We start from the raw sequence: 13,652 nt of genomic DNA on the forward strand, positions 1-13,652 counted from the left end.
AACACCTTTGAGCAGATCAAGGTCACCTTTTAGCAGAGCCTCGGCAGGGACTTGGTTTGCCTCTTGTTGTAAGGCATGGAGTAGGAAATGGGCACAAACCATGCTCCCTAAGAGAAGTGGAACAAACTGGAGCTTCTCTTGGGATAGAGAAGTGCTGAAGTCCTAAAAGCTTCAGCCTGCCTGTATCTCTGGTCCAGTTAGGCAACTAGTAGAAAATAAAGATATTTTCAGAAAAGGATTTGAGGGATTAAATGGGGGATTGGCTCTCGCCCCTTATTGTTTTGATCTGACATCAGTGCTGCCAAGTTGGTCATCATCAAAACATTTCTATAGCAGAAGGGAACAGTCAGGAGTGCAAGCTTATATCCTTATTAAGTTAATTTTGCTGACTTAGATACATTTTTTTTTCCTTAAATAGAGATGTATGTGCACAGAGGAGGTCTGGAAGCATCGTTGCCACTGTGATGACAAGATAATTCTTCAGGTTCTAATTACAAAATAAATTAGTGTTATTGATACTGGGATGCAGCACCATTAGAGGATCATGAAAACACACTTGAATGCTGTCATGTTAACAGTTGTGTAAAGCTCTGTATTTGTCATTCTTAAAATTTGTTAAGCAATTTGACAAATGGATGGTGATGGAAATCACAGGGTATGGCATCTCAGCAAAATGAAATGTCTCTGCCCACATGCCAGTGCATGCTGCAGTAATCCTTGGAAGACTTCCAGACCCTCTTATCCAAGTGATAGTGGATGCAGCAACTGTTGCACACCCCGTATAGGTAAGGCCATTATTCTGGGACGTCTCAGAAGAAGAAACAATTGACTCAAATGGGAGCTCCAGTTAATGAACTGTTCTTAAAATAGAAGGTAACTTAGGAGATGTTTGCTGCTCTGTCTCGCTGTGGCTCAGTCAGTGGTTATAATGATATTGATAGCCTAGAAAGTCATGAGTGTGCAGGCCTGAGATACTGAGAGAGCTGGGCAACATCCCCAGCTTGTGAGTGGAAAAATGGCTCTTGGTAGTTGTCCCTTGTCTTCATGGTGACAGACATGTCTCTTTAGTTACCTGGATTAGAGTAGGAGGTAGTGAGAATATTGAATGGAGTGTTTATTGAGATGCAAATGTGCAAAAGAGAGCCCCACATCTTTGTCGTCCTGGAGAAAATTACTCACTCCTCAACATTTGGCACATGTGTGGTCTGCATCCGTTCTGCTCCTTGCTACCGACTGTGGTAAGAATGCACATTTTGTGGAGTCCCAATTACAGAGCATAATGTGTGCATGAAGGCTGCGAGAGATCACAGAGATTGCATCTGGAAGGAAAATGAGGCAGTGCTTGCTGATTTATGCAGCTTTCAGAGGTGTAATTTCCGTGGCACACTTGTCAAATACAGTGCAACAGGCCTTTGAGGCCAGGCTGCCTCAGAGCACACTACCTCTGCATGCTCACACGGTGCAGCTAGATGCAGTTGTTTTTCAGGTCCAGCTGGGAGCTTTCCCAAAGTTCCCTTTTTTCCACCCCCTGCTTCGACCTGCACAAAGTGCTAAATTTTGCATTAAAAGGTTCCTTTCCCCCAGACTCTGCTGCAGGGATTACTTACTCACTCCTTTCCTTTGGCTCTGATTGCAGGTTGCGCTGCTTCTGGCTGAGCCTTTAACTCTTCCCCTGGAGCCTGCTGAGCCCCCTAGGGAGCACTGGGACTCCAGGGTTGCCAGCAATGCAGACAGTTGCAACAAACTGCTGATTTAGAAGGGTGCCTCCCCAAGCTGGTTTTTGGCTGGCAGATCAGAACACTGCCCAGCACTGCCCTCTCGTGGCCCGAAAGGCTCTCTCTGGGCAGTGCTAGTCGTGATAAAAAAAAAAAAAAAAAAGAGACATTTCATTTACAAACATGTTGGATCATTTTGACAAAAACAGCAGCAAAAAGTCCTGGTAATACTCAACTTCAAAACCCTCTTGGATCCAGGCAACATATTGGACACATGCTTCTTCCAGCTCTAGCACTTTACTTACAGAATATCTTGCCTGAGAGCCGTCTCAGTCAGTTAGCTGCTGCCTCTTAGCTGCTCAGTGTTCTCATCTCCCCATCTGCCAAGAGAGGCCTCCTGGAAGGGGTTCACCTCCACTGATGCAGCTGTAAGCAGTGGAAGAGGATCAAAGGGGCTTCAACTTGACCTGTAGCACTCCAGCAGAGTCTCACATAGATCAAAGGAGACGTGCATGGCTAGAGCCTGACTTCTGTAACTTCTCGTGGAGATAACTTGGCAGAAGCTTGGCTCCGTCTTTACGATGGCCGAGGCTGCATGTAATGTGAATGGCCTCGCGCGCTGGAGAGGAAGCTATAAAGTATTATGTGTGTACTAGATATCCTTGTTCCAGTTCTTCCAATTTGTTCTTTTCTGAAATGAAACATGTAATGGGGATCTCTGCACAGGCGGCTGATATCGCAAGGCAGAGGAGGTGATTCCAGGCTTCAGGAAGTCTGCTTCCATTTTGTCCCCTCAAACCCTAACCTCAGACCTTCCGTAGCCTGCAGACAAATGGGAGTCTTCCCAGAACTGGGTGGTAATACTGATTAGAAGAACTTATGCTTAAGATGTCACTTCTCTTAAGAAGACCTGGTGTTGTCCCAGTTTCTCAGTTAAAGCAGGATTTCAGAGGCTTTCTTCCTTGTCTGTGCTGTATGACTGACAGGAGTCCTTTGTGTGTTTGAGCCAGGTCTCTGGTGCATCGCAGGACTGAGAGTCTGTTGCCACAGGATGGCGCCTGCTGGCCAGGCTTTCAGGGCTGCACGTATGGGAGGAGGCAGACCACACACGTACGTGTAATTGTGTGCTATATTCAGTCTTAATTCACACAGATATTTCCGATGAAATTCCCATGTTTGTTCTGCCTTTGTTTTACAGGCCTGCTCCTCTGCCTTAACACTGCAATTTTATCTGAAATCAATTATTGTGTGCCAGGAAAGGGAGACCGGGTCAGAAACTCTGACCATATTTCTATATTTCCATATGTCTTGAGAGTGTAAATTTTGTGTGATTGTTCCCAATTTTTAGTAGCAACTTCGAGGTTTTGATTTGCAGACAAAACTTGGCTCGTCTGGCGTGTGGGTGTTGCAGTGGGTCGCAGAGCGGTCGGTGTGCTGCTTGGCACGGTCCTGGTGGCTGTGGCTGGTGGCACTGGGTTGACAGCGCTGGTGGTGCAGGAATTTCTTTTCAACTCCTGTTCTCACATAGTGGCCTTTGCTTGAATTCATGCAGTGCAGAAGGGACATCTAGTGGCCAAATGGAAAAGTAGTGACATGGATTTTAAGGGTAATTGTTATTTGCAAGAAAGAGCAATTTTTGAGAGATTGGGCCCCAGAGAACCCTCAAGCATTACATCACCAAACTGTCTTCGAACTCTTCTGTTTGCAGAATTGGCCTGTGGGTCTGTAGGCTTGAAATTCCAGAACTTTAAGTCTTTTTGAATATATCTGGCACTTTTCAGCTGTGATTGAGAGCAGAAGAGTGTACCAAAGCAGTGATTTTTCCAACGATTGTTTTGAATGGAACTGGAAATTTGTTTAACTAGCTTAACTTCCCTTGTACCAGGCCTGCAGTCACTGAGGGTTGTGCCTAATAACACTCGGAGGAAGCTGATGAAAAAAAATCAGAAGATTTTGGTCCCGTTAGATTGCATCGCTCAGTTCAGAAAAGTAGAATATTTGTTTGATGGTGAGGTTCCAGAACTGCAGGGAGGGAAGGTGAGGCTCTGCAGTGAGTACCCTATGTGCATAGACAGGAGGCGTGAATGACCCTATTCTTACCAGCTTCTGTCTGTGGTACTGACTGTCACCTCACACGTGTAATCTCTAGTATCCAGTCTGTAATGTTAGCACTATTTAAACCCAGTGTGAGGAAAAATAGTGCAACCATGCCACCATGCATAGTTCTTTGAGTGGAAAGCGCAGACTGTTTTGTTCAGGTACTTTGCTGTGCGATTCATTGTGAACTGTTTGTAGAAAAATGTGTAGGATTGTTTTCTGAAAAGTGTGCAAAAAAGGAGGTAACATAGAAAACAGAAAGGTTCTGCAGGGTACCCCAGACCTTCTCTCTCCCTTTTCCCCTAATCCAGCTCGCCTGCTGCTGCCCCATTTTCCTGGCATGCATTTCCGGCTTGCAAAGTTTCCTGCCTGCTTGCTGAGAATAGAAGCCTTGCTGTTACGCTGTCCTTAAGTCTCTCGTAATGAGTGTTACACAGACGAAAGCAGCTGTGTCCTTTGGCTCTAATTTTAATACTATGTTAAAGAGCAGATTATACCGACGTTGGGCTGCAGCAGCGCAGAGGTAGCACAAACCACGGCCACTATGGGGAAGGCTTTAGCAAGGATGACTAAGGACTTGGAGCTTATTCTTTAGATAACAAATCCACCCAATTGTGCTCTTTCTTTGGAAATGTAGTCAAGCCTAACAAATCAGGGCCTTAACAGAGTTGCGTTAAAGTCCTTTAATTGGACTAAGCTGGTTAATACCTGCATTGGTTTCTGTATGCCCCAGGGCCCAGCACAGAAGTGGTCTGCCATTTATGCTGGCAAAATCCCATACAATTGCAAGCATGAATGTTGAAAAATTAAATTCTAATATCCTCATAGGTAGACGCCGGATTAAGGTATTTTACTTAGGATAATGAAACAGATGTCTTGACCTATGCAGGCTTTGGTAGCTTGGGCTAAATGAGCCTTAAGTCCCAGCAGACCTCTTAGATGTACTACCAGTTAACATTGTCTGAAATGTACTGAGACACACCAGGAATGTTCCTCTCAGGCTTTTTTATTTGTTCAGCCTCTGCTAAACCGTTTTGCTCTTTGAGTCTAGCTAGCAGGTACCAGGTCTTCAGGAGCCAGCGGCTCTGTCAGGGGTGTGAGGTGCCACAGACCCCAAAGCAGCAGCTGCACGTGAGACCTTAGCCTCTGGGGGAAGGCCTCTACTTTGTTCTGTGTGGGAGGTCACTACACTGCCTCTGTTGTATGAACAGTGCACGGCCTGCAGGTAGACACACGAACCAGAAATTACTGTGGGTAGTTGTGAGGGATTGCAGTGTTCAGCTTAGAGAAGGTGTTTGGTGGAGGAAGAGCTGTGTTCCTTGCAATGTAGCCATGCAGTGGGTTCGCACGTATTGCTTTGACAAGGCAAGTTGTTGGCAGCATCATTCACACAGGTGAGGCAAAAAATTCTGAGCAGAAAGATTCTGCACGTCAGCGCTTGGTTACATCCCCTGGCAGCAAAATGAGAATCTAAGGAGGGAGAAATGATTGCCAGATGGCTGCCGTAGCTGGCAAGAAAACCGATGCTGAGGCTGGTCTTGAGAAAACAGAGTGGAGACACCAGAGCTGGCAGTGGGGGCAGGGTGGTCCAGATAAGGTTGATAACACATGATGCATCATCTGTGGAGTGTTCTGAGGCAGGATAGTGAGGCGAAGCATTTGTTACCAAATTGTGGTGTTCCGCTGGTGAAAATGCCCACCGAATGTGTTGTTGTTCTGCCTTCTGTGCTGAAGGTAGAAACAAGGTGGTAAGCAGCCATTTCCCGGCACGTGGCCCGTCAGCCTGGCCAATGTAAATTACTCGGTGCAGGATTTCTGTTGCTTTCATCAGATTCTTGGGGGGGGTTGCCTTTATTTTTTTCCTGCCATAAAAGATTTCACAGTGGACAAACATGGGAGTAATGGCAAAAGCACGAGGCAGTCTCACAGCTTTGTCTGAACCCCTGCTGTAGTTTCGCATACACCTTTGTGCACTGCAAACGTCACATGAGACCCTGCCAGAGACTTACCCCTAGTTTTACCTTTACTTTTAGTTTTAGCTTTAGAATATATGGAGCACTGACTCCAGCTTGGAAGCGTGTTTATTTTGTTCCACATTATCCTGCATTTTCAAGTTAAAATTGGTGAAGGTTTGCATGAATCTGAGCTTGCTCTGGGGGTTGTTGAATTCTTTACCTCAATAGTTTGCAGCTGGGACCTATTTGTGGTATTGGTAACCTGTATTTAATAGTAGGATACCTGTGGGAAAGAGCCCATGTTTTAGTACGGAACTTGTCCAAAACAGGAACTATTTTTTCATCAATTTCTGCACTTGCTTTCCAAGTCTGGCACAGATATTGTTAAGAGTTTGGAAAGGAAGAGAACCGATGAAGCACTGCAATAGATTTGCAGCGTAGGTCTGTCTGCACCAACTCCTCGCTGTCTTTCATGTTGCTTTTTTAAGCTAGGAGCTCGTACGGCATCTTACCTGCCTTCTATTTTTAGTTGTCACTGGAGGGGTGAGGCAGTGTACGTAATTCTCACTAGGGTTAATTTAATCCAATTGTGATGTGGATTTGAGGTACTTAGGAGGTCACAACTGAGCATGAGCTCTGTCTGTTTCCAGGTACTCCCCCCAAAAAATGGACACTGACATTTTTTTCCGCTTGTAAAACTCTAAGCACATGCATGTAAATGTGGGGACGTGATCTGGTGCTTGTGTTACACGGATGTGTCCGTTGGTCTCTGTGACCGGGAAAAGAGGGTTCGTGTACGTCTCGTGGGTTTGTGTGTTTCGTGGGTCCACAGATCTCATGAGGCAGCAGTAAGGACCAATGCCTCTGCTCTTTGGAATTAGTGGTGAGCTTTTTGTGTCTTTCGGCTTCTCTTCTCTTTGGACAAGTCATCCTCTTCTGGAAGGTCCTTGTTGATCCTCACCTGGAACAGTGGATGGTGACTGATGCAGCACCCGCACCCCAGCCGTGACCCCAGCGCTGGGCTCCTGTCCCAGCCGTGGAGATCCGAGGTTCGTTTTCTTCCTCAAGTCGGGGGAGCTCAGGAAAGCCAAAAGCCGAGGAAGCACACGGGGTCCTGTTCCTTCCCGCCTCGAGCAGTGCACGTCCCCGTCACTCCCCCCGCAGTGCCGGGGTGCCCCGCAGCCGCAGTGCCGTGGGGCCGGCAGCTGGGCCCCCGCAGTTCGCTCCAGGCGATCCAGGCAGCGTTTTCCCTGTGCTCCGGGAACGCGAGCGAAGCGGTGCGGGGCGCACGGGGACTCTGTCCACGGCGTTAGTGCTAGTCCCCGGTCCGACGGCATGGAGGGGGTGCCTCTCCTGGAGACAGTGCCGCCAAGCCCGTGATGTAGGGAGAGCTGCTCCTCACTGACGTGCAGCTGCCGGTTCTCCTGGAGGCTTTTGGAGCAGCCGCTCTTAGACTTGTCATGGAATTAAAGGAAACTACATCCAGGGTGTGCAGTGCTGCTCTCCTGCTGCCACTTTTCCTCTTGTTTTGGGGTAAGTTTTTGTCTTCTGTGCCTGATTCTTACCCAGATAGTATGCGGTAACTTTAGATCAGGTCTGTGATCTGCCCTTGTATTGCAAACGTAACTGAACAAAATGCTACTGTCATGGTTAGATTTGGAGCCTGAAAACTTCTTGTCAGGAAGATAAAAGACATTTAATTCTAGATAAGTTTTTCCCTCTATTTATTTCTTGTCTCCTTTTGTCCTTCCCCCTGTGCACTTGTGAGTGCATTTATTCACTAGAGCTAAAAGCGTGTGCACTTTCGTGTAAGGAAGTACTCAGCTATTGTACTTACCGCTTGCTCCGCTGAAAAGTTCTAAATTTCACAGCTGTGCCCATACAGAAGAAACACAGCTTTATTTCCATTCTGTATCCTTCAGAAATAAGTCAAGGCAAAAGAGGAGTGTATCTAGGGGAGTATAGAAGTACATTCAAGTGTCAGGTATCTCTGGTGCAAAATGTGGAGGAAGAAGACAGTGCATGAGTATTCTCTCTTAGAGATTTTGAAGAAAGTAGATCCGTCCTGAAAGTGCAAGAAGGGATGAGGTAACAGAAGAGGTAATGAGGTGATGAGGTAACAACATTGCTGCTTCTTGTTGTTGTTGTTTGGTTGCTTGCTTTTTTTAGTATTTTTTTCCACAATGAAAACTTACTTTCTAGCCACAGAACATACTTGAGCATACTGGGGTTCTGCAGCTTCACAGGAATGTGTCTTTGGGCTTCAGAAGTCACCCGTGTATACAATTTCTTATGGTCCCTAAAAAATATATTTGTTTCTTCTGGAATGGGTGCCTGGAGATCTGCTGGGCCTAGACATCTGTTTTAGTCATCTAGGGATTATAAGGTCATGTCAGGAACATGTCCAACCTTTTACTGGAAAATATGATTGGGGTTGAACAGGCCTCCTTATGCTCTTCTCAGCGCCGCCAGGCCAATGTATGTATATAAAAGTCCTGTTTGGTTGCCACTCAGATAGAACAGCAGTGAACAAGGATGTGAAAAAGTAAAGATAAAACTACACTCAAAGTGCCTTCTCTCTGCTCATACCTGCTGGATGCTGCATTTGGGTGTTTCTCACACTAGTGGGTGATGTTTATGGCCTTTTTCAGCTTTCTTTTCATTCCCCAACAGTTTTTTTTTTTTTTTTTTCCTCTGAAGCCTCCCTAAATTGACTTTTCTCTGATCACCTCCAACTATGAATATGAAGTCAAACTCTGTTGTTTCTGGGTTCTTTTTTTTTCCTCCTACCAGCTTCTTTGTGTGGTGCATTGGCTCCAAGTGCCTGGAATTCCTCTGGCCACAGGGAAGCAGCAGGACTGTCTTTTGTATCTAGTAACCATAGCTACTGGTTTGAAGTGGGAGGCAGTCATGGAGCCTTTGTGCTGTGCAGGGGGAAGGAAGGCCCGTTGCACAGACGCGGTACGTGGCTGCCAGAGTAGGCGTGGGCTGGGGGTTGGTGCTGTTTGACTGCTGCACCGATAGCTTTCCTCTTTTGGGTGAAGCTCTTCTCTGGAACAGTATTTTACTGAGAATGTCTTTTTCTTTTGGATGGTGGATGACATCTCAATATAGCCAGTAAAACTCAAGGCAAGCCCCGGTTTCCACAGTCTTTACACCTGCTCCTATTTTGCAAGGGGAGTTCAGCCAGGTTTTACCTGTACCGACTGGTGGTATTTATGTGGCACCTGTGGAGCTCTTAAGGCCATAAGGAAATGCCTTTTCTTGCCCTTGTGAGGCATAGGGCTACTTTTGTTATTTCTAATTGGCTGAGTCAAAATACCATCGAGGCACAGTGTAGCTAAGTTATTTGCTTAGAATTTGTTGAGAAAATGCTGGTTATCCAGATGGCCAGTTGCAAACTGTAACTGCAAGACCACCCGGCTCCCAGATCCACGCTATCTCCAGTTGTTTAACATAAACTCTGGAGGGAGAGTGGGGTAGCCTCTGCATGTGACTGCAGTTTTAGTGCTGCTTGCTGTGTAATGGACAGAAGAGCTCTCAGCTTAAGTTGTGTTCGAAAGTAGATTCTGGAGAACAGAACCAAGTGTCTGCTCATTTCTGTTTCCACAACTCTAGGCAACAACGAGCACAGTAACTCACATACCTTTGGCTTGTAAAATGCTTTGGATGCCTATTGAGAGAGAACACGTGCAGGCAAAACTTTTTTCTGGCAGTTTGCTGTTTGCTCTAATGTGAGCTCTTGAGATTAGCTGGGACATCCAGCCAGTTTAAATCTTACCCTCTTCTAAACATGGAAACAAAGAAATGCAATCCTTTCAACTCTGTTGATTGTCAGTAAATTTAAATTAGAATTGGAAATTAAAGCTTATGACTCATTTTATTTAACTGACCACGCAGGAAACCCCCGTCTCAGTATTTGATCTGTGGAAATGGCTGAGAGATCAGAGAAGTGCAAGCCATGAAGGTCAGCTTGGAGGAGTGTTTATTGAGGGGAAATACGGGGATGTTGTAAGAACAGAAGATCAAAGAGTTACTGTTGCAATATATGCAACACTATCAAAACCATTTATTTATAGCTTGTATCTTTCTCTAGGTTCTAGAGGAAAGATAGTGGGAGGTACATCTTCATAGATGTGTTAAACATTGAACAGGTCATGAGAAAGATCTAGCTGGCTGTTTGTTAAGAGTAAGTTTAATTCCCTGAAGCGGTGCTTCTAATTAATGCTGTGAATGCCTCTGGCCATTATATTGGCACTGCTCTGACCTGTGGATTGCTGCCCACCATGTGGCACCTTTCAGCAATCCACTGGATAAGCTAGGTGGGAAAGAGCCAGGAATAAGCAGTCTGCTTCTTTGAGGGAGTAATGTTATGCTTATTTCACAAGGGGAAGCTGAGCCACATCTCCTTATGCCTGTCTTCATGGTTGTCTAGTGATCTAGACCTCTATAAATTCTTCGCCAGTAGTTTCTGTTCATAGTCTGTATGCATATCTGGCATGGAAAAACTTCTGCCACACCAAAAACTAGCATGCAAGTGTTGTGGTTTGGAACCTGGTGGTCTTCAGTAACACAGAAAAGCAACCCAAGAAGTAGGCTGGCAAGTGAGAAGCACGCAGTATCCATCTAAAACTTTGGATAGGAAAACCCTGAGTCTGAACTGATCCATATAAAGGCCATGAACAGTGAATCTCTTTTAAAAATGACTCCTCTGAAAGATGCTGCAGGCATTGGTAGGATCTCTAGCACCTTCCTGGGCCGTTTATTCAGTATTGCCTCAGAGGTCACCTGCTGGTTGCCAGCACTGCTTTGTGATTATCTGATCTTTTTTTGAGATTTTTTTTGTCATAGTGCCATGTCTTGCTTCACAAAACTTACCAGATCTGATGAACTGGTAGCCTCAGATGATGACTATGTTTAGATGCAGCCAGCAGATATATCAGCGCGTGTTTTTCCGCGTTCTGCTGTGCCAAGAACAACGTGGGGCTTCAAAGGCCCTAGGATGCAAAAAGTGTCCCCGAAGAGGTGCGGTGTGCTCCCGGGGCAGGTAAACTGAAGGCTCTTCCTACGGAAGGATTTGGTTTTGTTTGGTCACTGCTTTTCCCAGCAGATAGGCTCGCCCTCTGCAGTTAGCAAGTGTGGGGGGAGGGAGGGAGGGAGGGCAAGCAGCAGCAAAGCCCCTTCTCAGCCTGCCCGGGCCTCGTTGTGCTGTGTGGGACCCGGGAGCAGGCGGTGGTGTGCGCCCTGTCACTAATCCTGTACACTGACCAGGACAGGGAAAGATCAGCAGAGGTCAGCAGGGATTTACTAATATAAGCACATGCCTTCCTGTTGCCAAGGAAACCGAACTCTTTCCATTCCTTTAGTGGGTGACACAACTGCTAACTAAGCTCTCGGATACCTGAGGTGGAGGGCTCCTCTCTCTACCTTCCGCCTCGCTGCCTTTCCCCAACAGGAAACGTGCCAGGGTGGTCAGCGGGAGTCCTGCTGGAGTCGCATCGGGGTGGGCTCCTGAGCCTTCACCCCTCAGGCTCTTTGTGGGTTCCTCTAGCTCAGCCGTTGCGGTGCAGTTAGGGACTGCTGTTGGGAAGCCTGCTTTTCTCTCCTCTTGGTTGTAATTTGTCTTTTTTCGAGTTGTTGCAGTGAGCGGGTGGTTGAAATCCACCTGAAGGAAGTCCTTTTCTCCACAAGTCTCCTGAACCTTTTCATGAATGATGGCAACCAGAGGGGGCAAGGTGTAAAACAGCATGAAGGCCAAGGAATTCAACAGGGCAAATCCATGCACAAACATATGTAATGCTTAATGTACGGATCGTAACTTTGGAAACATAAAGTAAGACTTGTAAGCATGAAGTAGTCTTTTCCCAAAGTATATCATTAAAATAACAGAGGAGAATATGCCTAAATCAGAGATGCAAGTTGCATAATGGAAAGCAGAAGTGCTAATTTAGGAGATGAAGTGTGTAAACTCTTTTCTCCTCCCTGTGGGAGCCCTGCTCCTTGAGGAGCTGACTGTATGTTCCTGGTGTGGGACTTGTGCAAGGCTGTTGGTGCCGCGTGGAGCCTGGTTCCCTGCCAGAAGCCTTGCAGCTTCCGCATGGCATTTCGCATCCCTGTGGCCCTTCTGGGAGAGGGAAGCTGAGGGGGATGACAGAAGTTAGAGCCATGCAGGCAAGATTCTCATACTTTTGTCTCAAAAAGCCCCACTTCAGATTGACCCAAAGGTAGGACAGACAATTCCTTCTATCATTAGTGCTCCCATAATTAGTCCAGGTAAAGTACCCAATCTGACATTGCCCGGGGCTCCAGAGCCTACCTACTCCTGCTGGGCATTGTCTGCTTCTGGAGGTGATTCAGGCATCTGGGAATGCTCAAAGCCACGCCTGGCAGGTGTAGAAGTGGGCAAGTTTCACATCCTGGAACTAGTGAAAATGTGTTTGATAGTGTTGGTGTGAGTCCAGAAACAGGAACAAAATGCACCCTTTTCTGTGATCATCTCTCCTTGTGATAGGCAGTTGTAATACTTGCATTATGTGCAGAAATAAAACATGTCATAGCGAGTAGAAAAATCTAACTTTTTAGTTCTGTAATACCTCTGATGTAGAGCATTAAAGGCTTTGAATAATTTAATCTTAGAGGAGACTTGTGAGAATGTATAATAGTATCTCTTGTATAAACTGGACAATCTGATAAGGAAAATGGAATTGGCCTGCCTAAGCTCACATCAAGTTTTTGCCAGGCCAGGTAATAATTTTCTGGCCTCCTGACTCTCAAGGCATTTGTGTCTATGATTATGAGCATTAGTAAGAGAGATGATAGTCAGGAGAGGGTGACTAAAAGAAGATGTACTCGGTGCAGTGCACATGTGTGCAGAGGTGTTCAGGGAGGTACCGCTGACTGCTTATAATTTTCTAGTGTGTGTTGAGATAATATTGTGCCATTTGAATGAAGCATTAAATATAATTAAAAACCAAACAAACATTAGTCACATGTCAATGCTGTCCTTCAGTGTGAAGAAGACAAGATGATCTCTGGGCTGATAACCTAACACATGCCACTTTCCTGCTGGAATTTTAAGTGACTGCTAAGAGCACCTTGAAGGTAGTTATCAGCCAGGCATGATATCGTTGTCAGTGAGTACGTGCTAGAGTGACAGTTAAGGGGTGCCTTCAGCTGGTAGTGCTAACAAAATACCAGAATGGAGGGGAATCTGTGAAAGAAGTCACTTCACTGCAACTTATGGGCTTTAAAAACAAGATTGCCCTGCATCTCAATAATTTCTGATTTCTTATTTTATAGATAAAAAGGTGGCTGTTGCAACTGCCCTTTGACAAGAATATTTAATAAAGATATAAAGTATAAAACTATTAAAGCCAATTATTAAAGCCCAGAAAAGCAGCTCATTTGCCTTAAAGTGATACAGAAGGTCACAAACCCCCCTCTTTTAGGGAAAACCTTTGTTAGCTTCTTTTAAAGTGCAAAACCAGACCTATCCTGACAGAGCTCAAGGAATGCTTTATATCTGACTCTATAGCCTTTGAAGTTCCTCTTAATCCACCCCTAAATGCCTGGAACATATTCTTCAAAGAAACTGTGTCTTCTCCAGTTTCATTCCAGCATAGGGCTGCAGGATGGCATGACTGCAGTATAGTGGTTGTTGTTTTTCTACTTAAAAACATCACTGATTTGTAATGTTCTTGTGAAAGGTAAAGGAGAAATCCTGATCTAGCAACATAAACTTTTGTGGAAAGCTATAAACTCCAGTAATTCAGTGACTTCTTTTGACCTTATTTTCACAATTTTCATAAAACAGCATGGTCTGAATTGTCTGTTTTTATAGTCATTATATGGATGTGGTGTAGCAGGAAACGCTAATTTATTTGTT

At 45.5% G+C, this 13,652-nt stretch overlaps 1 protein-coding gene across 7 annotated transcripts in view; it reads left to right on the forward strand.

The window, feature by feature from the left end:
* The window catches only part of CRB2 (crumbs cell polarity complex component 2), a 64,590-nt gene that overhangs the window by 20,791 nt on the left and 30,147 nt on the right, over positions 1-13,652 (forward strand). For 4 of the 7 annotated variants that reach the window (XM_040531299.1, XM_040531300.1, XM_040531301.1 and 1 more), the window contains exon 1: positions 7,136-7,300. The exons of 2 other annotated variants lie outside the window; for them this stretch is intronic. In XM_040531299.1, the coding sequence (XP_040387233.1) occupies positions 7,228-7,300 (73 nt within the window). In that variant the 5' untranslated portion in view covers positions 7,136-7,227. Of the gene's footprint in view, positions 1-6,131; positions 7,301-13,652 lie in introns of those variants that run through there. One more of the 7 variants, XM_040531298.1, reaches the window with a different exon arrangement.

The sequence above is a fragment of the Cygnus olor genome, chromosome 19, assembly GCF_009769625.2.
Source record: "Cygnus olor isolate bCygOlo1 chromosome 19, bCygOlo1.pri.v2, whole genome shotgun sequence".
Lineage (NCBI taxonomy): Eukaryota > Metazoa > Chordata > Aves > Anseriformes > Anatidae > Cygnus > Cygnus olor.